The sequence below is a fragment of the Abramis brama genome (genome assembly GCF_963993115.1).
Source record: "Abramis brama genome assembly, chromosome: 14".
Lineage (NCBI taxonomy): Eukaryota > Metazoa > Chordata > Actinopteri > Cypriniformes > Leuciscidae > Abramis > Abramis brama.
The window spans coordinates 33931551-33953407 of NC_139976.1; the positions used below are offsets into that span (position 1 = coordinate 33931551).

The 21857-nt window shown below is 37.2% G+C and overlaps 1 protein-coding gene across 8 annotated transcripts; it reads left to right on the plus strand.

Moving 5' to 3' along the window:
* The first annotated feature begins 912 nt into the window (after positions 1-912).
* brsk1a (BR serine/threonine kinase 1a) lies at positions 913-20049 on the plus strand. 8 transcript variants are annotated; one of them, XM_084135302.1, is made up of 20 exons: positions 913-1937; positions 2021-2115; positions 2747-2832; positions 2942-3082; positions 4647-4763; positions 6537-6570; positions 6671-6739; positions 6914-7060; positions 8688-8719; positions 8948-9112; positions 9197-9294; positions 11220-11234; positions 11349-11499; positions 11584-11644; positions 13292-13865; positions 14835-14883; positions 15450-15573; positions 16010-16217; positions 17444-17533; positions 17609-20049. In XM_084135302.1, exons 1-20 carry the CDS (start codon positions 1853-1855, stop codon positions 17788-17790), a joined length of 2523 nt encoding a protein of 840 aa, XP_083991428.1. In that variant the 5' UTR covers positions 913-1852; the 3' UTR covers positions 17791-20049. The 8 variants fall into 8 exon arrangements, with proteins under 8 accessions (XP_083991428.1, XP_083991427.1, XP_083991431.1 ...); XM_084135301.1 differs by having other exon boundaries at positions 17588-17927; XM_084135305.1 differs by having other exon boundaries at positions 13586-13865; positions 17588-17927.
* The last annotated feature ends 1808 nt before the right edge of the window (positions 20050-21857 follow it).

Here is a 21857-nt window from a genome sequence, read left to right on the forward strand (position 1 = left end):
GTCAGAGACTCACATGGAAGAGTATACATTTTTGAATAAAGTTGTTAGGGTTTTTTGCGCAAAAAATAATTATCGTTGCTTCATAATATTAAGATTAAACCACTGAAGTCACATGGACTATTTTAACGATGCCTTTACTACCTTTCTGGACCTTGAAAGTGGTAATAACGTTACAGTCAGAAAGCTCTCGGCTGCAGTATCTTAATTTGTGTTCCGGAAATGAACGAAGGTCTTACGGGTTTGGAACGACATGAGGGTGAGTAGGCTAATTATTAATTAATGACAGAATTTTCAGTTTTGGGCGAACCTTTACAGACAGAACCTTGACAGAACGTGAGCCAAAGTCCCGACTCCCGAGAACATTCCCTGTTAGCGTTCTTTGGAGCTCTATATTGGCTATTTGATAAATTTTGTTTGTTTGTTGTTAAACTAACCTTGTCACAGCACTTGCATAGTGTTGCCCTTTTGTTGACTTGATTGCTTATCTCCTCTTTTGTAAGTCGCGCGCTTTGGATAAAAGCGTATGCTAAAAACAATAGAGAAAAAGAATAGGCCTATGTAAATCACTGAGTGCACCAACGTATAAAATAGCCTAGCATTGAAGCCTACACTCTTAAAAATAAAGAATAAATGTTCCAAGAGCGGATTTTCGCAGTGATGCCATTTTTGGTTCCCCAACGCCTATCAGTTCTTAAAATAATTTTTTATTTTATTTTTTTTAGAATAGGCTATTTTAAAAATCCAAAGAACCTTTTACTTTAAAAGAGTATTTGATAGGCTACCATGACTGTACCGCTGTGGTACATTTTTTTCTGTAATGTCCAGATCTGTAGCGAGAGGTGCAGTGGGGTGAGTGTGTTGAGAGGGAGGGTTGATGATGATGATGAGGAGGAGGAGGAGGGTGTGGGACCCGGATGCTGATGCGAGGAACCAGAACGGAGAAAATAACGCTTTACAACGCAAATACCGTCAAGACACACAAGATATCAGCGATCAGTGCGCAACGTATACATTTGCATTAAAAACATCAAATCCCTTCCCCAAAAGTGGCCAGCGGGCGCGAGCGTGCGCGGGACCGGCGGAGAAGAGAAGGATGAGGATGAGGATGCTGCGGTCTGAGCTCAACATCAGCAGCACAGATGAAACAGATCGGGTAGATCCGCTACAGTGATGCGAGAGCAAGCAGCGCAACCTGGATCTCCTTACAGTGACACACGATCGGACTTGAGTTTTGGGATATGTTGCTAGATATGAATCGGGATTATATTTACCTGTTTGTCTAGCAGTAAATGGTAAGATTCTGGTTCCTTTACCTGTGATTCAGGCCTAGCATAAGTGTCCTGAAGGCTTGAGTCCACTTATATTGTATATACAGTATACACTGGTAAGGAGGACTTTCTAAATGGTGTTTGTTATGAGGTGATGGCCAGCTGGTAGATACATCTAGAAACACTGATCATAAGTCTACTAACAGCAGCTCATCAATACTGCACCTGGCTCTCTGTCATGGCATGCGCTGTGAATTAAAAGTCTGAGAAGGGTGACTTTGATTGGCAAAGCTATGAATTAGGCTGCTTTTATGGACCTAACTCTATCTTTACATTGCCATCTGTATCTTTCCACTCTGCTACATACATGACTCACAGTACAAGCCTGAAAGATTTCAGAATAATTAACAGGCCCGTGTGACTGTTGCCGAGACAGATTTTAGGGAATCCCAAGCTCAGCATGGATATGTTTCCGGGTTGTTGCAGACCCCTGCAAGACTATTGTAGAAAAACTCAGCTCAGAAACAATACGCTGTGATAATATTGCATGCAGTAGCAAGTTTAACAGGAGCCAGGCCGCCACTATGTCTAAGGAACTGTCAGTGACCCAGACAGCTCAGTATGTGGGGCCGTATCGACTCGAAAAGACTCTCGGGAAGGGCCAGACAGGTAAGGAGACGTCGTTTTCATCTGTAATTTCTATTGTTTTTAAAGCAGTCATCGCTGATGAATTGTCTGGTGAATGTCAATAGGTCTGGTGAAGCTTGGGATTCACTGCATCACTAGTCAAAAAGTAGCCATCAAAATAGTCAACCGAGAAAAGCTCTCAGAATCTGTGTTGATGAAGGTAAGGAAACAGTAATACTGTACTTTTTATTGCTGTAGTTTTCGTAGTGTCACACATGTCACTAATAATAATTCATTTCAATTTAAATTCATATTCAATTTAAATGATAATATTCTACCTGTTAAAAGTATTATGTTTTACCATGGTGCAGTGATGGTATCAGATACTGCATGATTATCATATTCCAGTGTTATTTTAGTATCATTGAGATACTATTATAGTTTTTATTAATAATTAGAATTAGTTTTTCATTTTTACATTTGGTGAATTTATTTTTATTTTAGTTCAAGTTTTAGTTGTTTTTGCCATTTTATTAGCTGTTTTAAAATATGTTTAAAAATTTTAGTTATTTCAGTTAATGATGATTTTATTTCAAGTTACATTTCAAGTATAAAAGTTTTTTTATGATTTTAGTTTTGGTTAATTATAATTATTCATGTATGTCATGTACTATGGTATTAACATGCCTTTCCAAGGCCAAAAAACATAGTATTACCATGGAACATGTATCAAAACACAGGAACACCCTGGTACTTTTTTGGTATGTTCTTGCTAATGAAAAGCTACTTTATTGTGCTTCAGAATTTGCTATTTATAAAGTTTTTTTTTTTTTTTTTTTTCATTCAACCAGGTGGAGAGAGAAATTGCTATATTAAAACTGATCGAACATCCACACGTGTTGAAACTCCATGATGTTTATGAGAATAACAAATACCTGTGAGTTAGAACCCTTTCACATGAATTCGTATAGGCTTCACTCAGAACACATTGTTCTTTCTGCTTGTTATTTGTCCCTTCTTAAAACATTTCCTCCACATTCATGCAGGTATTTGGTATTGGAGCATGTTTCTGGTGGAGAGCTGTTTGACTATTTGGTGAAGAAGGGCAGACTGACGCCTAAAGAGGCACGGAAGTTCTTCAGACAAATCATATCTGCTTTGGACTTCTGTCATAGTCACTCCATATGGTAAGACACAAATGTGCATACTCACACATACACAAATAATATAAATAAGAACGATAAATAAAATACAACAGTGCCCTGGGGCGAAGCCATTTCATTTTTTTTTTCTCCTAATATTTTGTTAGATCATGAAAATCATGAACATATTTTTCCGTTTTGCAAAATGGTCCCACATTGACTGCATCACAAATGAGATTTGTTTGTTTACTCACATTGTAATGCTGTATTAAAAGCAAAAATAATACAGGAAAATACACCATTTACTGGTGGTTATTTTGAATAGGTTTTCAATTGTATTTGAATATGGTGACAAAAGTATTTGCATATGGCCTTTTGCCCCAAGCTGTTTTGAACCAAAACCTTCTTTTTCATTTGCTTTGTCATAAATTATGCTGCTCCTTCAATATTTAATCAAATAAATATAATTTTAGGTTATTATAATGCTAAATGCAAATTAATAAAAACTAAAATGAAAGTGCCCCTATTATGCTTTTTCGAATATACCTTTCATGCAGTGTAGCTGTTTGTGAATGTAAAATGTCTGCAACGTTTTAAAGATAAAAGTGCATGACAAATAAAGCTATTGTCTCAGAAAAGAAAGAATCGATTCTCAAATGCCAGAACGAGTCGTCAGTAATTCCAGTCTCACTTCCTGTTACAAATCTACGTAACAATGTAACAAATTTGCATAATGCCAGCCTATGATCTTCATTGGCTGCCTGCGAACAACTTTTATTTTGACCCTCAGACACTGTCGTTGCTGAGACTGGAAGAGTTTGGTTCATGTTGTCGACATGTCGAGAAGTTCCGGTTTTCAATGTGTCGAATCCGCTTTACATGCATTTCAAAAGGACAAGGACTCGCACTATAATCGATGTGGAAAAACCGACACCATCATTACTTTTCGTATCACTGTGTATCAAGCGCTCAGGCAGATCTGGTGCTGAAATTCAGATATGGTAATGGCTGTTTTATTTCTGACGCGCTGTAAGCTGTCGACCAATTACAACAGACTGGGCCGTCTGACCAATCAGAGCAGAGTAGGCTCTCAGAAAGGAGGGGTTTAGAGAGACTGAATCTTTGAACAAACCGTTTTCAGACTCTTTGAGAAATGAGGTGATGTGCAATATTATGAGAAAAAGTGTTTTCTGACATTGGATGCATGTAAACCTATTGTAGGATACTCCAAAACAACATTAGGAACCTTTAAAATAGCATAATTGGGGCAATATAAAGTGAAACATATAAAAATATAAAGAACATATAAAAAACATAATCTCATTCAAATAGTGGAGTGGTTTGATAATGTATATCGACAATGGTTTGTTTTCAACATGAGCATTAAGTGAGGAGTTTTTAGTCACTCATTTCCATATGTGGTGGTTTAGCTCTAGTCTCGAAGTTGAGCAGATACAGGTGTATGCCTCTATAAAGACAAGGATGAGTAAAGTATTAATGTTTTGGAATTTTTTGTACCCTGAGCTGTATTTATTTCAAAGTATTTTTTCTGTGGAGGGTTTTTGGTGTGTGACGTGTTCAGAACCGCTTGTCCTCTGTGCTCTTGTAGTCATAGAGACCTAAAGCCAGAAAACCTTCTGCTGGATGAGAGGAACAATATCAGGATTGCAGACTTTGGCATGGCCTCACTACAGGTGGGAGACAGTCTGCTAGAGACAAGCTGTGGGTGAGTATTTTGTATGTGCATGTGGTTTGTAATTCTATTGCTTGCTTTATTGCACATTGCAATAGTATATGGTTTATGACATGGATATTTCTGTGAAAATTGCATGGAGCTTTCCAGCTTTGTTAAAGTACACAATCAAAATAATTGTTAGCAAATGCCATTTGATTTAAAGGTGCATTGCGCAAGTCTCTGAGTTTTTGCAGAACTATGCCCCCTCTGGCGACAAGCGAAACTGCAACCAGAGGTGTGCACGCTCATTCCGTCCCGAATCCCTCTTATTTATTTTACTGTACAGGATTATAGAGGCAATCGCAGTGATCAGAGAAGGGCTCATTCAGCCCATCAGGCAATTGTTTAAGCATGTATGGGTTAGAAAAACGGGTATTTTTAACATGAAATGTTGCGCTTTGCACCTTTTGTTTTGTTTTGTTATCTAATGCAATGACAGTCATACATTAACATTTTTAAAAGTGCAGTAAAACCACCCTCTAAAACTCACGTGTATATCAAAATATACTACAAAAAGACAAAATATGATCATGTTGATCCACATCGAAAGATGGCAGTACATCGTCTAACACATTGTGGTAGCGGTACTTAAAGTATACAAAAAACATTATAATGATTGCCAAAGAACTACTGAATGCACCTTGAATAGGATTAAGGTTAATAGGGTTAATAAGAACACTTGTTCACTTAGCTTAGGCATTTTTTTGCAGTAGGATAGAACTTGATAAATGAATTTGTTCAATAGGCTAATGTAAAGTAATTTTATATAGCCCAATCTAGCAACTAGAGAAGTAGGTCAGATTTCTTCCGTACAAACTTTGAAGTTGGCTTGACAAAGGCTTGTTTAAAAGTTGTAAATATTTTTTAAAGTTTGATGTGTTCATGCTTTAACATGTAGCTAGCATTTTTGTAGCATGTTGCTAGAATGTTTTAGCTCATAAATAGCATGATGCTACTATATTTTAGCATGTTGCTAACATTTTTAACACCTTGCTAGCCTGTTGCTTAGATTAGCCTGTTGTGTTAAATTAGTAGATTTAACACATTGCTTGCGTGTTTTTAGCATGTTTAATCACACTAAGTCAGAACAGAATCAACAGAATCAACCTGTGAAAACCGTGAACTTGCCAACCCTGGATCAAGGCTGCATTAATTTTAGAAATTTTGGGCCAGATTTACTAACAGCGTGCGTCAGCGCAAACCCTCATTTGTCATTAAAGAACTACTGTCAGGATTTACTAAAGACACGCAGTAAAATATAAGCACTGACAAGGCATGAACAGGGTTATTTTTACGGCTGACCTTATTGCATATGCATTTGTAGGAGTTTCCCTTTCAGACACAAAATTTTATGGGAGTAGAGTATTTAAATGAATCATGCACAGTGATTTACTAAGGTTTGTGCTTGTGAATTTACTGGTATTTGCACCATTATTTACCACCCAAAAACCACCGGATGCTAATTTGCGCTGCTCTTCGTAGATTGCGTTGGTCATTATGGAAATTATTCAGCTGCGTCTATGTTCGTCAATTTGCACATCAGTATTTATTCCCTGTTTATTAAATCTGGTCCTTGGACTCAGAAGAAGAAGCAGCAGCATTTTATCAAGTCACCATTCCTATTCCTTACTCCTTAACTATATTTCAATTCCATTTAAATAAATGCCGCAGTTTTTTTTTTTTTTTTTTTTTAAATGAAAATATTTTTAAAAATCTATACCTTCTCACACCCTTCCATACTCTGTTTTCCCAAACTATTTGCAGATCTCCTCATTATGCATGTCCAGAAGTTATCAGGGTAGGTCCATAGATCCAAAAAGTAACAGATGTTTTAAAGCATCATTCTGTCTGAAGGTGTACCATTGACCTTACTACACCCTCTTTGGCTTCTACTGTAGGGTGAGAAATATGATGGTCGACGGGCTGACGTATGGAGCTGTGGAGTCATTCTCTTCGCTCTGCTAGTGGTGAGGAGGAAATCGCTTCAGTTTTAAGGAGAGCTTCTCAGAGGGCATTTTCCTCACTTATCACCTATTATTCATTTTTAGCTCAAAGGTTGTTAAGCAAATAAATGCAACACTCCTTGCATGTCACTACCATCTGTGTTTATGTATGTGGGTGTTCCTGTCTGCCGTCCACAGGGCGCTCTGCCCTTCGACCACGATAACCTGCGGCAGCTGCTGGAGAAGGTGAAGAGTGGAGTGTTCCACATGCCCCATTTCATCCCACCCGACTGCCAGGCTCTGCTGCGGGGCATGATAGAGGTCGACCCTGAAAAAAGATTCACGGTGAGGGCGTACTATGGACTCTGAATAAGCATACTTGTTGTTACACTTGGCTGTTTACTTCAATTTCACGAGTTCACACTTACATCAAATTAAACAGAGTAAAGATTATGCATATTTGGCGTGCTGTCCGGGGGGAGGGCTCCGAGCTCAATTTTTTTTTGTCCCAACCCAGAGTACTCCCTCTGGTTGTTGTAAGAGTAGTTAGGACTAGAAGTGAGGAAATAGGGTGGTGAAGGGATGCTGTTAAACTGTCAACAAACGGAGGTAAGTCTGCTGTATATATACCTCTTAACTCGTTGATTGGGTTGATTAACTGAATGTGCTTCCCTAGTGTTTAATTAGCTTTGATTATCTGAATGTGCTCCACAGAGGTGTTTAAACAGGTTCAATTATCTGAACGTGCTCCTCCCGAACTTTGTTAATAAAACATCATGTAGTGTTGTAGTACTCAAGACTCAAGAAGGTCCTGGTCTTGTCTCGGTCTCGAGTCTTTACCTATTTGTACTGTACTCAGTCATGTCTCTGTCTCAGACTAATGCCCGGTACACATTGTACGATGATGACCAATCGTGGCGATTTCTGTGGTTGTTGCTCCTACATCGTACAGTGAGAGACGGTCGTTGTCACTGTCTTGCGGCCAGACATGTATCATGATCATCTCACAGTGTGTTTGCTGCTACGACCTACATCTACTGACTAGCCAATAAAAGTGCACCATGAAATGGCGTATTGATCAACGCGACATGGCACTCTACTTACCTCAAGCTCCATTTGCTTTTCCCTAGCCATGACCGTGTCTATATTCTCCTCTTTCACTTCCTCCTTTTTTTTCAGCACACATAAAAACCACAATTGCAAAGTGCGATTCATCTTGCTCTATTTGTTTACCACTGGCACATGCTGATGACGTTTTATTCTTCTATGCTAACTTGCGTCGTAGCCTACGATTTAATAAGTGTCATCACTGTACAGTCTACGTACATGTCGTAACCAAATTTATTAGATCCATGTCGTACATTGATTTTATAGGATTGCCGAAATCGAAACAGTCTGGCATAAGACCGATCAAGACAACAACTGCAAGGATATTACTAAATTGCCGGTGCATTGCCTAATTTATTTGTAAACATCATTAATGTGATTGGATGTAATACTTCCTTCTTCAAATGCAATCAGTAACTTGTTTCTAATTTGGTCAGGTCAGAAATGAATGGGGGATTGTGTCAAAATGTCACCAAAATGAATACAAATGCCCACAAAATTCAAGATATGATTGTGAAAAAGTATGCGTATGAGATCTTGCTTTTTGTCTATAACATTTAATAATATTAAGCAATAAATATTATTAGCAAGAGAGCTGTTTTCACAAATATGAGCAAGATTGCAAATGTGATATTTATTTTATACAAATGTTCAATTCAATTATTTATGCAGTTGTAATTGTACCAATTTAGACACCTCTGCAGTGCAAGATGAGCTTTGTTGTTTTGGTATCAACACACACTGGTCTTGGCCTTGACTTGGTCTCGGTTTAAGTGGTCTTCACTACAACACTACTCGAGTTATAGCGCCATCTGCCTGTCAGCAGATTACACTATTTACACCATCTGTTGTCCTCCCCCTGCAGCTAGAGGCCATCCAGACACATGCCTGGTATCAGTAAGTATTGATTATTTATATTATTGATTATTTATATTCTTACTATCACTGTAGGTTAGATGTAGCGAAAGCATATTATTTGTGTGTTTATGGCTGTATTTTATGAATAGATCTCTATTTCTATTAAAATGATTTCAGCCTGTGTCTTTCACAACTGGCAAAATCGCAGATGATTTGTGCAGGCAGCTCACGTTGGTCTGTGTGTTTGTTTGTGTGTGTGTGATCAAGAGCTGGACGCAATGAGCCGTGTCCGGAGCAGCCGCCCCCGAGGCGTGTGTGTATGGGCCGGATCATGTCTCTGACAGAGCTGGACCCGGATGTGCTGGACAGCATGTATTCTCTGGGCTGTTTCAGGGACCGGGTTAAACTGGCCCAAGACCTGCAGTGTGAAGAGTGAGTGCAAGTACCATGCACATTTTCGCCAGAAAACTACTTAATGTTTAACATTTTTATTATTTATCTCGCTCCATTCCTCAGAGATAACCAAGAGAAGATGATCTATTATCTCCTGTTAGACCGTAAAGAGCGCTATCCCAGCTATGAGGATGAGGATCTTCCTCCAAGAAATGAAATTGGTTTGTGTCTTTTCCCCTGGATTGTTCATTTACACAGTTAAACGAAGGGTTAAATAAAGTGCAGTTTATAGAATCATATATTTATGACAGTTTAACTAATGGTCAGCATCAAGTTACAGGTACTCATGTGAAACCATGTGGCCATTTACATTTATACATTTGGCTGATGCTTTTATCCAAAGCAAATTACTGTATTTTCCGGAATACATCTGAAATCTGCTGCGACTTATTTTCCGAAGCGACTTAAGGTGCCCCTATTATGCTACTTTAAATGTTCCTAATTTTGTTTTGGAGGTCTCCTACATGGGGTTTACATGCATCAAAGGTAAAAAAAACGAAACTTTAATTTTCTCATAATATACATTCCAAATCACCTTATTTCTCATAAGCAGGGAAAAAAGTGGATTTGCAGCGCTGAAAACAGCATCTTCTCGACATGTAGACAACACAAACCAAACCTTCCAGTCTCAGCTACAACTACAGTGTTTGAGGGTCAAAGTAGACGTTGTTCACGGACAGCCAATGAAGACCATAGGCTGGATTTTTTTACTTTGTCACGTAGGTTTGTAACAGAAAGTAAGAGTGGAGTTACTTAAGACTCCTTTCAGCAGTTCAGAATCTATTCTTTCCTTTAAGAGACAGAGGGCCCTATTTTAACGATCTAAGCGCACGGTCTAAAGCACACAGCGCAAGTGCAGTTTGGGCGTGTCGGAATCCACTTTTGCTAGTTTAACGACGGAAAAATGGTCGGCGTGCGCGGCACATGGTCTAAAAGGGCTGTCCCTATTCTCTTAATGAGTAATGGGTGTGTTTTCGGCGTAACGTGAAATAAACCAACCAGAGTCTCATCTCCCATTCCCTTTAAAAGCCAGTTGCGCTCGCGCCATGGTGAATTAGCTATTTACATGACGGAATTTGCAAACGGAAAAACTGAACATGCGCGTCTCCAGAGAGCAAACGGATCTGCTCGTGCGCGAGGTTAAAGCGTGCGAGCAGACCTTCTACGGGACAAGCCGGATTCCACCATATCTTTATGTACACAATATTAATCTTTTACGTTGTAATCCTTTTATTTTTAATATTTGGCATGTTTGTGTGTTGCTGCGCGTCCCTGTATGTGTAATAAGCAGAGTATTGTGGACTCGTCTATAGGCGCACATTACTAACGTGCTCTTTAAATTAAAAACATAGACTGCGCCATTGACTTTAGACCAGGCTTTTGTTGGTCAATGGCGCAGTCTATTTCAGTTACCTCAAACTAGCAACGCGCCAACAATACGCCTGAACACACCTCGTTTTCAGACCAGCAGCCCATGTGTGCATAAATGGGCACAAATGCTCTATTTAAACAACGTGGCGCAGGTCGTGAAAATGATAACTGCGTCAGGCTGAAACTAGCAAAAAACACTTAAGTCACACTTGGCGCTGCATTGCGCCGGGTGTATGATAGGGCCCAATAACTTTCTTTTTCATGCACTTTTATCTTTAAAACTTTACAGACATTTTACATTCACAAACAGCTACATTACACACTGCATGAAAGCTAATATTCGAAAAAGCATAAGAGGGGCGCTTTAAATAATGCAATTAACATCAAGAACGCAAAGTGCACACGATTTGACATCGCAGCCTATACACCATCAAACTAAAATGCAGTCAGCCAAACATAAAAAGTTAAAGAGCTCAATTTATCTTCTTTTAATATGTACATTTTTCATTCTTGTTCTGTATACATTTGAAGGATTTTTTTGTGGAGTGAGTGGAACGAAAAACGTTTACATTGTTTATAATGTTTGTAAACGTTTTGTTTCATTTACAAGTATTTTACAATATTTCTGAATGTAATGATAAAATGTGACTTATGTTGTTTTTTTTTGCTTTCAACAATGCAATTGGATCCGGTGCGCCTTTTCCGGAAATTACAGTGCATTGCATTCATGGTATACATTTTATCAGTTTTCCTGGTAATCGAAAGCACAGCCTTGGCGTTGCTAGCGCCATACTTTGCTGTTTGAGCTACAGGCAAACTGCGAACGTTTTGTCTTTCTATATAGACCCTCCGCGGAAGCGTGTAGACTCACCCATGCTAACCCGTCACGGCCGCTGCCGGCCCGAACGGAAGAGTCTGGAGGTGCTGAGTGTGACGGAGCAGGGCTCTCCAACACCCCCACGCAGAGCGCTGGACACCTCCACGCACAGCCAAAGGTACACACACACTCATATACACGCTTTAATGCACATATGGAACTTTGTAAATATTGATTTAGCTATATTGACTCTCGACCACAGATCTCGATCTGTTAGTGGAGCATCAACTGGCCTTTCTTCTAGTCCTCTGAGTAGTCCCAGGGTAAGTGCCTGTTTGCCAACCTTTTTCTATTAAAGGGATTGTTCACCAAACATGACAATTCTATCATAATTTAGTCACCCTTATATTGTAATTATGAATACAAACAGAGTTACTCAGCAGCAGTGTTGACAAAAATATAATTTTCCCGATACATATTGATACTGAAATATTTGCAATGGTTTCGATACTCATTTTCTGCAGACACTCTCTCTTCATAAGTGTGTGTTTAAGAGCACAGCACTGTATTCTTACATTCTAGCAGGTTATGATACAGTGTTTAAGCGTCTCAGATCGGCTCGATTCACAATAAATGCAGCAAACTCTACATGCATTTGGGAATGCAACATGTGCCGGTTATTTCTCAGTCGCATAATCTCCAAAATTTTTGTGGACAGATGATTGCAGCATTTCACTAGATTTGTAATGAGATACGTTTGTAAACCTGTTGTCACAAAAATGTAAAAGGCTTCCCTAAAGTTTTTTGCAAAAATAAAAGCCTGAGTGTTCAACACTTGCAAGTGAAGATATCTAGACATAAGTATTGTAATTTTACTTCTGCAGTGTAAAGTAAAATAAATAAGGTACTTTTTATGAAATATTTTTTTATTTTATTTTACAGTGCAGTTGTATTACAATAGTAATATGTTTAATAATAATAATAATAATATATTATTGTTTTTATCATATAATCCCACTCAGAGCTATCAGGCCTGAGTAATCTCAAACAGCCAGTTTCAGTTGATAAGAAAATACTTTGTTTGTGGTCAAAAGTAAATTAACTTAGTGTTCCAATTTTATGCCCTTAATGTTGTGGCATTTTTTTTGTTTTGAAAATGGTATTGAAAATTTATATTTTTCAAGGTATTGTATCGAAGTTAGAAATTGTTCGAAATAAAAATAAAATACACAAAGTAGTCTATATGACGTGTGTATTAGATTTCAAGTCTTCTAAAGTATATATAATATAATATATATATCTTCCTATAATAGCCTCGTGTGAGCAACAGACTATAATTTTGTAATGCTTTACAATAAGGTTTTGTTTAACATTAGTTAACTACATTAGTTAACATGAACTAACAATGAAAAATACTTCTAAAGCATATATTAATCTTAGTTAATGTTATTTTTAACATTTGCTAATGCATTACAATCAAAAGAGCTAACTATTAATATTATTTTAATGGATCTGAGCTAACATTAACAATGAACAGTTGTATTTTTATTAACTAATGTTAACAAAGATGAATAAAAACTGTTGCTCATTGTTAGTCAATGCATTAAACAACTATTGGGACTTTATTTTAAAGTTTAGATTTATACATTCACTTTTTTACATTTTTGGATGAACCATGCCTTGAGTTAGTATTTTGTTTGTCATTTTTCCAAAAGGGCTTCTTATATCTTTATGACACAAGTTGAATATTTAGCCATTTTATCATTCACATTTTCTGAACCGAGTTAATATGAACATGCACATCAGTCAGTCTTAGACACACACACACACACACACACACACGTCCCCATACACCATCACTGTGCACTAATCCGTATCACCTGCCATTGCTCATTTTCACTCCTGTTTCTCTCTCCATCTGCCACGGCCTTCACTCCTCCACCCGATTCTTCTCCTCCTCATCCCATCAGAGCCCTGTCTTTACCTTCAGCGAGCCAGAGGTAGTTGCCGCCACCAAAGCGGGAAGCGGCAGCACCATCACTCGTCCCAATCGATCGCATGAACCCAAAACGCAGACGCTTCCATCTAAAAATGCACCTGAACGCCCCCAACTCCAGTCCATGAAGTCCCTCCCCCTTCCAGCCTCCACTTCCCGCTCTCCCTCCCCTTCTCCCCTCTTGTCACCCATTCCCCGTTTCCTCTTCTTTCCTTCTCCATCTGCGGTGCTGAAGTCGGTGACTAAAAGCTTGTATCCCATGTCTCAGGTCACCCCTCAGGGCTCTCCCCTGCCAACCCCCCTGGGTACCCCTGTGCATCACCCCCACCCCCCCACCGCTACCCCACCCTCCTCCTCCTCTTCCTCTTCTTCCTCCCGAGCCGAGGGAGGAAATGTGGGCGTGGGCTCACTCTCCTTGACCCCACCCTCTAGTCCAGGGGGAGGCGGTGGCATGGCGGCCAGTAGCTCCGCCCACTGGAGGACACGCCTCAACTCACTGAAGAACAACCTGTTGGGGTCGCCGCGGTTCCACCGGCGCAAGCTGCAGGGTGGGTGCAGGCCGCTATCTTTACGTTTTGAAGTATTTAATCAAGTAGAGTTGGGGTTTTCAAACTTTTTGGTGCCATGGACCCCTAAAGACCCATTTCTAGTGATAAATAAAAAATATTATATCTGGAATATATTTACCTTTTATTAAGTTGACACTGTATCTTTTTTCTTCCTATTATTAGAGTACTTTTAGATGTATAAACTTGAAGAAAAATGAAGTAAATGAAGTTAATAATAAAATAAATAATAAAATAATTGATTAATCTCGTTATTTCTGACCTTGGATACCAGAATGAAACAGTAAAAGTTAAATAATATTTGTATTTATTTACTTACTTACTTACCAAACTTTTCTGCAGACTCCCTTGCAGCCAGGGTTAATATCATTAACTAACATACTTTTCATTACTTTAAATCAAATAAACATTAACTGCGATAACAATTAAATGTAAAATAAATGTTTTGCGATTAATCGCAAAACATAAACGTTTGTAAATATATAATATATGCAAAGTATACACACACACATTTATATTTTTAATGTTAGATGCGATTAATCACGATTAATCGATTTGAGAGCACTAAGAAAAACATTATTTTATTTTTATTTATTATTTTTCAAAATTTCTTATTTTCTTTTACTTTAAGTTTAACTACTAAAATTAAATAAATAAAATTAACAATAATAATACTAATAAAAATGACAAAAACACAAATTTAAAAAACAAAATGACTGAAACTTTAACAAAAACAATTAAAGTGAAAAAAAGTAAATATAAAAATGAAATCTGATTCAAAATATTAACAAAAACTATAATGTAATAGTATATCAATGATACTAAAATAACAAAATTGCGTCCTTCTGGTGGTGCCTGGATCTCAGTTTGAAAACCCCTGAAATATAAAACTGTCAAATAATCGAATTTAGTTATAGCTATGTTTCATTCTTACTCTTAACTTTCCAATAGTGCCAACCACAGAGGACATGTCCAGTTTAACACCAGAATCCAGCCCAGAGTAAGAAACATTTCCCATCCCAGCACATGTGTGATGCCAAGACGTCTCTCAAAGAATCATCTGGATAGAGTTGCATTCTGTTTTAAAGGGGTTACTGTATATTGTACATTTTATGTTACATTCATTTATTCCCTGAGGTCCACTTATAATGTTAGGAAAAGGTTTTTGTCCTCCAAAAACAGGAATAATTGAGCTATTAACTGTTTTTGCTACTGTTTCTTTAGGTAGCATATGAAAAAGAAACAGTTTCATTAAAGCTGTTGAGCATCTTTATAAAATTCAATTCCCACACATTCTAAATAAGAAAAATTGCAAAAGCTCAATGTCTAACGATCTAACATTCGACAGGGAATATTTTAGTGACATCCTCCAGATTCTAAACATGAAATGCTCCAGATGTCAACACTCACATTTTGAATAGACGTCACGGTGACTTGTATGTGCTATTGAGAGAAATATATTGACAATAGTAATCTGTAGTTTATAATTCTTCAGTGTGCTGCATTATTTTGATGAGTTTTACAGCTTTTCCATGTGTCTGTCTGTCTGTGTTTGTGTTCCGGCAGGCTGGCTAAAAGGTCCTGGTTTGGGAATTTCATCAGTTTGGAGAAAGAAGAGCAGATTTTTGTGGTCATCAGAGACAAACCTCTTAGTTCCATTAAAGCTGATATCGTCCATGCCTTCCTCTCTGTGAGTCTACCTGATTTGTGCAGCTTTTTGTCAATGGATTAAACATTTTAATAAATTGTATTACATGACATGAATCAGATTCATCTAAATTAATCACATACACACTACTGTTCAAAAGATAGGGTTTTTTTTTTTTTTTTTACTGTCTTATGCTCATCAAGGCTGCATTTATTTGATCAAAAATACAATAAAACTGGATTATTCTGAAATAATATTATAAGTCTTTTCTATTGTAATATATTTAAAAAATGTATTTATTCCTGTTATGCAAAGCTGAATTTTCAGCATCATTACTCCAGTCTTTAGTGTCACATGATCCCTCAGAAATCATTCTAATATGATTGATTGATTGATTGATTGATTGATTGATAAACAGTGATGATGTACACACCTAAACGCGTCAGTTCTTTTCTTTCTCTCTTGCATTTGTCTTCAGATTCCCTCCCTCAGTCACAGCGTAATCTCTCAGACGAGTTTCCGAGCAGAATACAAGACTTCTGGAGGTCCGTCTGTCTTCCAGAAGCCTGTCAAATTCCAGGTAGACATCTCCTTCTCTGAGGGGGAAAGAGAGCAGGAGCGGGAGAGAGAGAGGGATGGACAGAAGGATTTTGGAATATATAGTGTAACTTTTAGCCTCATATCAGGTAAGAACTGCTTTTTTATAAATGATTAATTGTAATGATTTATTTGCTCAAGTATCAGAGCATTTCATTTGTAGTACAGAAACAAAACATGAGATCAAATAATGTTTAAATCATTCAATTTTACAACGTCCAGCAGCGACACCAGCGGATAAAGTTTCTGAAGGAGGTAGCATTTGTTTTGCAGCCAGTATAATTTTTTTTTTTTTTAATTGATTGATGTTTTTTTACAGTATATCATTGTAGCTTAAGCAGTATTCAATATCCTAAATAAAAAAAAAAGGCTTTGATTTTAATAAAAAGTATGATTATATAAATCATTGTATCAATGTTATGGGAATGGAAATCCATTAGCAAGCATATCGTTTCCATTAAAATAATTTTTATTTGTTTAGTGAGCACTGAGCAGTATTTTAAATATATAAAAAAAATTAAATATATTTTTTCATTAATTTATATATTTATTAATTTAAATATTTAAAAATGTTCATGAGACTTGGATTTTAATAAATAGTATGATTATCTAAATTATTATATACCAAGTCATGAAACACTGGTTGAAACTCAAGCTGATTGGTTCATCTGCAGCCAATGCGTTTGCTGCTCAACGTTTAAACAGCCGGTGAGCGTCACTATAGCAGTTTGCAGCGCGCTTTCACAGTTCCTCTGATACCCTCCACCTTCCCCAGCTCCACCTGTATAGATCTGCAACATGTCATGCTCACAGCAGCAATAACCTACAAAAACAGAAATATCAGCAGCAGCCTAAGCACATCTATTCCACCAAGACCAAATATATTAACATCGTCATATCCATTACCATGCTGAAAATCTTTCAAAAGTTGTCATGATTGAAATAAAATGTTATAGCAATGGTAAGATAAAACAATTTTCCATTAGCCTTTAACATGGAAATCATTAAATTTGGTCTATTTCAATGCATTACGTTTTTTATAGTAAGCAGTATTTTACATATTTTCAAAAAAAAAAAAAATGTTCATGAGACTTTGATTTTAATAAGTATGATTATGTAAATTATAATATAAAGAAGTGTTACAAGTGTAAAAAAAAAAGGTTCCTTTAACATGGAAATTGTTTTCATTATTTCCATTCATTTATAACATAGACTAAACAACACTCAAACCCATAAAGGGGATTTTGCCGCCTCATTTCAGAGGTCCACTACACACCACTGACGTTTTATGATGTGTGTGAATTTATATTTGTAGGTCCAAGTCGCAGATTTAGAAGAGTTGTTGAAACGATTCAAGCCCAGTTGCTCGGTGCTCATGATCAGTCCATGACGCAAACTCTTTCAGGTAAGAACGAACACATATCATGAATTATTCCAGCCTGTTTCCACTCCTCCGTAGCCTTTTTTTGCCTTGTGCCAGATGAGAAGAACGGTCGCCCTCCTAGAACACCAACCAGACAAAACTCCCGGCGGTCCGAGGGCGGAGGCGATCGGTGTGAATGGGTGGAGCGCGGCGAGAGCGGGGTTTTACTCCAGCGCAGGGGTTCGGGAAAAGAAAGAACCCGCCTACTTTCCTCCAGTGGAACACAATCACAGCCCTAAACGAGAAATATTGTGAATAATCAGCAACCCATCAAGATATTAGCCAAAACTACTCAAACTTTCCTTTTCCCCTTCTCACTTCAGAACAGCATGATGGTAAAATTGTTTTTAAAGGAGCTTTTTGAAAGCCTAATGAAACCAAATACTGATACACAAACAGTAAACGGCCTCTTTGTGCAAGAACACGGGATGCAATGAAGCAAAGAATCATCTATCTCCACTGAACAATAACACAACATAAACTTCTGAGATCCGAGGAACACCTCTGAAAATGATTTAATTGGTCATCCTGGACAATGCTTTGATTTCTGCTGTATTTTCTCTCATGTGATTTGGATGTAATGTGCAAAACTTGAGTCTTAAGAGTTTATAATGACATTCGTGAAAGGTTCCGGTTGTGGGTAGCACACCATCTGTTCCTTACAGTCCTGCTATCTGTTTCAGCAATCGAGTAATTATAGCAACAGAGATCTTAGTCCAATTAGTCTGAATTTTTATCCTCCAAATCATGTTTTTAACAAAAAAAATAATATTTAGAGATCCAGATCCAAAAGCTATCAGCACCAAGAGTCTGCTCAGTCATATGCAATAAAAATCAATAAGCTACAAAAGATTCAGTTTAACAAAGCTGCACACGCTGAATCTTTTAAAACATGATTACCTCTATGAGCGGACAGACTCATGATGATTTTATGACCGTAAATAGTACCGTTGCTCACCAGCCCTTCGTCATTATCTATAGACTTCATTTTCACTCTCCACAGAAATGCTGCATGCTAAATGACATCACCCCTCACAGCAAGCGTCACCCCAATGACTGAATGTGATTGTAAAGCAATTCTGTGTGCTTTTACACATTGAAATCTGGCCTCGATTCACCCTTTCGTCAGCTCAAAAATGCGAGAGCGTCTGACCAATGGACGATTCCCACGACTGTTGTCTCCAACAAGAGTTCAGATGTAACGTTTCCCTTTTAAATGCCAAAGGGAACGGGAATCTCTCCAAAATACGAAAAAGGATTTTCATCCCAATTCTCTGTTGCTGCAAGACTTTTGGTTGAAGCCAACCAAGTGAATGTCGTTGACTATTTTACTTATGAATTTTGATTTATCGAAAATAATTTCTTTGTATATTACTCTGGGGATTGAAAAAGAGTGGCCATTAGGTGTACATATCTGTGTTGGAATGTTTGGGGTATTAAAAATACATATTTTGGGAGAATATAATAACGATTCCAAAAGACATTTTTGGTTTCCTAAAGAACCTTTGGATGAACCGTTTTTAAAGTGCCCCATAATGCTTTTTCAAATATTATCTTTTATGCAGTGTGTAATACAGCTGTGCACGACAAATAAAATTCATCTAGAATAAAGTTATTCTAATTCTTATTTTTTCCTTCAAAAAATCGATTCTGAACTGCTGAAACGAGTCGTCAGTAATTCCAGTCTCACTTCCTGTTACAAACCAACTTAACAATATAACAAATTTGCATAATGCCAGCCTATGGTCTTCATTGGCTGCCCTCGAACAACGTCTACTTTGACCCGCTCTCAAACACTGTCGTTGCTGAGACTGGAAGAGTTTGGTTCATGTTGTCGACATGTCGAGAAGTTCCTGTTTTCAGTGTGGCGAATCCACATTGCATGTACTACAAAAGGACATGGACTTGCGCTATAATTGATGCGGAAAAAACGTCACCATCCTTACTATTCGTATCACTGTGTATCAAGCGCTCAGGCAGATCTGGAGCTGAAATTCTGATATGGTAATGGACGTTTCGTTTCTGACACGCGCTGTAAGCTGTAGACCAATCACAACAGACTGGGCCGTCTGACCAATCGGAGCAGAGCATCTCTCGGAAAGGAGGGGTTTAGAGAGACTGAATCTTCAAACTAACCATTTTCAGACTCTTTCAGAAATGAGGTGATGTGCAATGTATATTATGAGAAAAAGTGTTTTCTGACATTGGATGCATGTAAACCTATTGTAGAAGGAACTTTTAAAATAGCATAATAGGGGCACTTTAAAAGAACCATTTTTTTTTTCTCAGTGTAAAGGACATTTTAATGATGTGAAGAAATATTTTCCACTGTAAAGAACCTTTTGTGCAATGGAAAGGTTTGGATGTTAAAGGTTCTTTATGGAACCATAGATGCTGATTAAGACCCTTTATTTTTAAGAGTGTATGGCAAAGGTCTCTTTGTGAAGAAAAACAAAAAAGCAAACATACACATTTTGAATTTATAAATTATTGGTTGTAAAAAGGAAAAAAATACTGTGTAAAAAAAAAAAAGAAAAGTGTAATTTCTGTGTCACTATCATCACCGAACGGAATTGCAAAAATATTTTCAAACAGATTTCCGGACCCCCCCCCCCCCATCTGTCATTCAGACAGATAGCCCCACCCCAAATTCACACTATTGGTTGACTCAAATTTGTTTTTGTTTTTTCATGCAAAATAATTTTTAATTTCCCTCTAAAATACACACTTCAGCTTTAAGAAGAAAACAGAATCGCAGAAAGGACCTGAATTTGAATCTCCTTTGCACAGTATTACCGTAATGACAGCAAAAGAAAGACTTCCTCTGGACATTATCTGATGTGGAAGACATGCTGTACCAAGAGGAAAATGAATAATGAATGGTATCCGAAACAAAATAAGCCATTGTCTAGGCCACGGACCTTGCTCGCACCATCTCACGAAATATGTACATTCACATCAATTTGTCTCTAATTATGATTATGAAACAGTATAAAACATCAAATTGATCTCTTTGTACAGCACTGCTTTGTCATCGTGCTTCCGTGCAGCGGTTATGCAACTGATCCAGCATAATATATCTGAAAGAGGGACCTCTATGAAACTCTCTCTGTATAAATGGCTTTTCTGCTCAACAACTGTCATGAATCCTGTAAATGTGATTCCGCAGAGTTTTGTGTGTCTGTCTGTGTCAGTTCACTAATCTTTTCCATTTTTTACTTTTATTTATTTATGGACATCAGTTGGAACTAAACTGCTCATTATATCATGTGACATATGTACCATCTTATCATATTTATAATATACCTATAGTTTATAATATTACTTAAATGTATATTTATAATATACATATATAGGCCGTCGCTAGTGGGGCGAAAGGTGGTGACGATTTTAGGGGCCCCAGCTTTTACAGGAATAACAACAAGACAAAACGACTTAGGAACATGTTAAATCTGGCCAGGTTTCGTTAACTCTTCAATTTCTGTGGTTATGTATGTATGCGTGCAATGTCTTTCCAACCCCTCAACAGAATTTTACAATATATCAGTGCATATATGTTGACATCTCATTGACTATGAGTGAATGAGTTATAGTGTTGCATCTGGAAGGTTGTGCACAGTGTTTGTTCACAATGCACACAGGTTAACCATATGGTTATGGGCGAGTGCTCTGCATGTCAGACCACGTTGTTCTTTGTATATCTGCTTTGAAAGTAAATGTGTGTGTGTATGGATGTACAGTTGGAATGCATTGTGCATATGTGTGTGTGCGTGTGTGTGTGTGGGAGAGAGGGAATTATAATGGATACAGGATGGTCTACGTAATCAGTTTGATAGGCATCAATAAAAATAACCAACATAGCCACATCTTTGTGTTGTTACTCATCTCATCTGCTTACAATGAAAATCGACTAAAACCATTAAAAACCTATCAAATTAAAAGAAATTTTAACTGAAATAATTTAAAAGGTAAAAAAAAAAAAAATCCTTAAACTTATTTTATTTCAGCTATTTATATATTTATATATATATATATATGGTCCTACTCGTAATATTATATACTATATATATATATATTATTTCAACATTTCTAATTTAGTTTAGGTTGATGTACTAGATAATAACTGAAACAAATAATAATAAAAACTGTATAGACATTAAAAAACATACAAGTGACAGATAAAACAGCATGAAATTATTAAAACTAAAATTAAAATGAAAACATAAAATATAAACATAAATACTATTTCAAAATATTAATAAAAATATAATAGAATAACACGGGCATGGATCAGCTTCCTTCCATC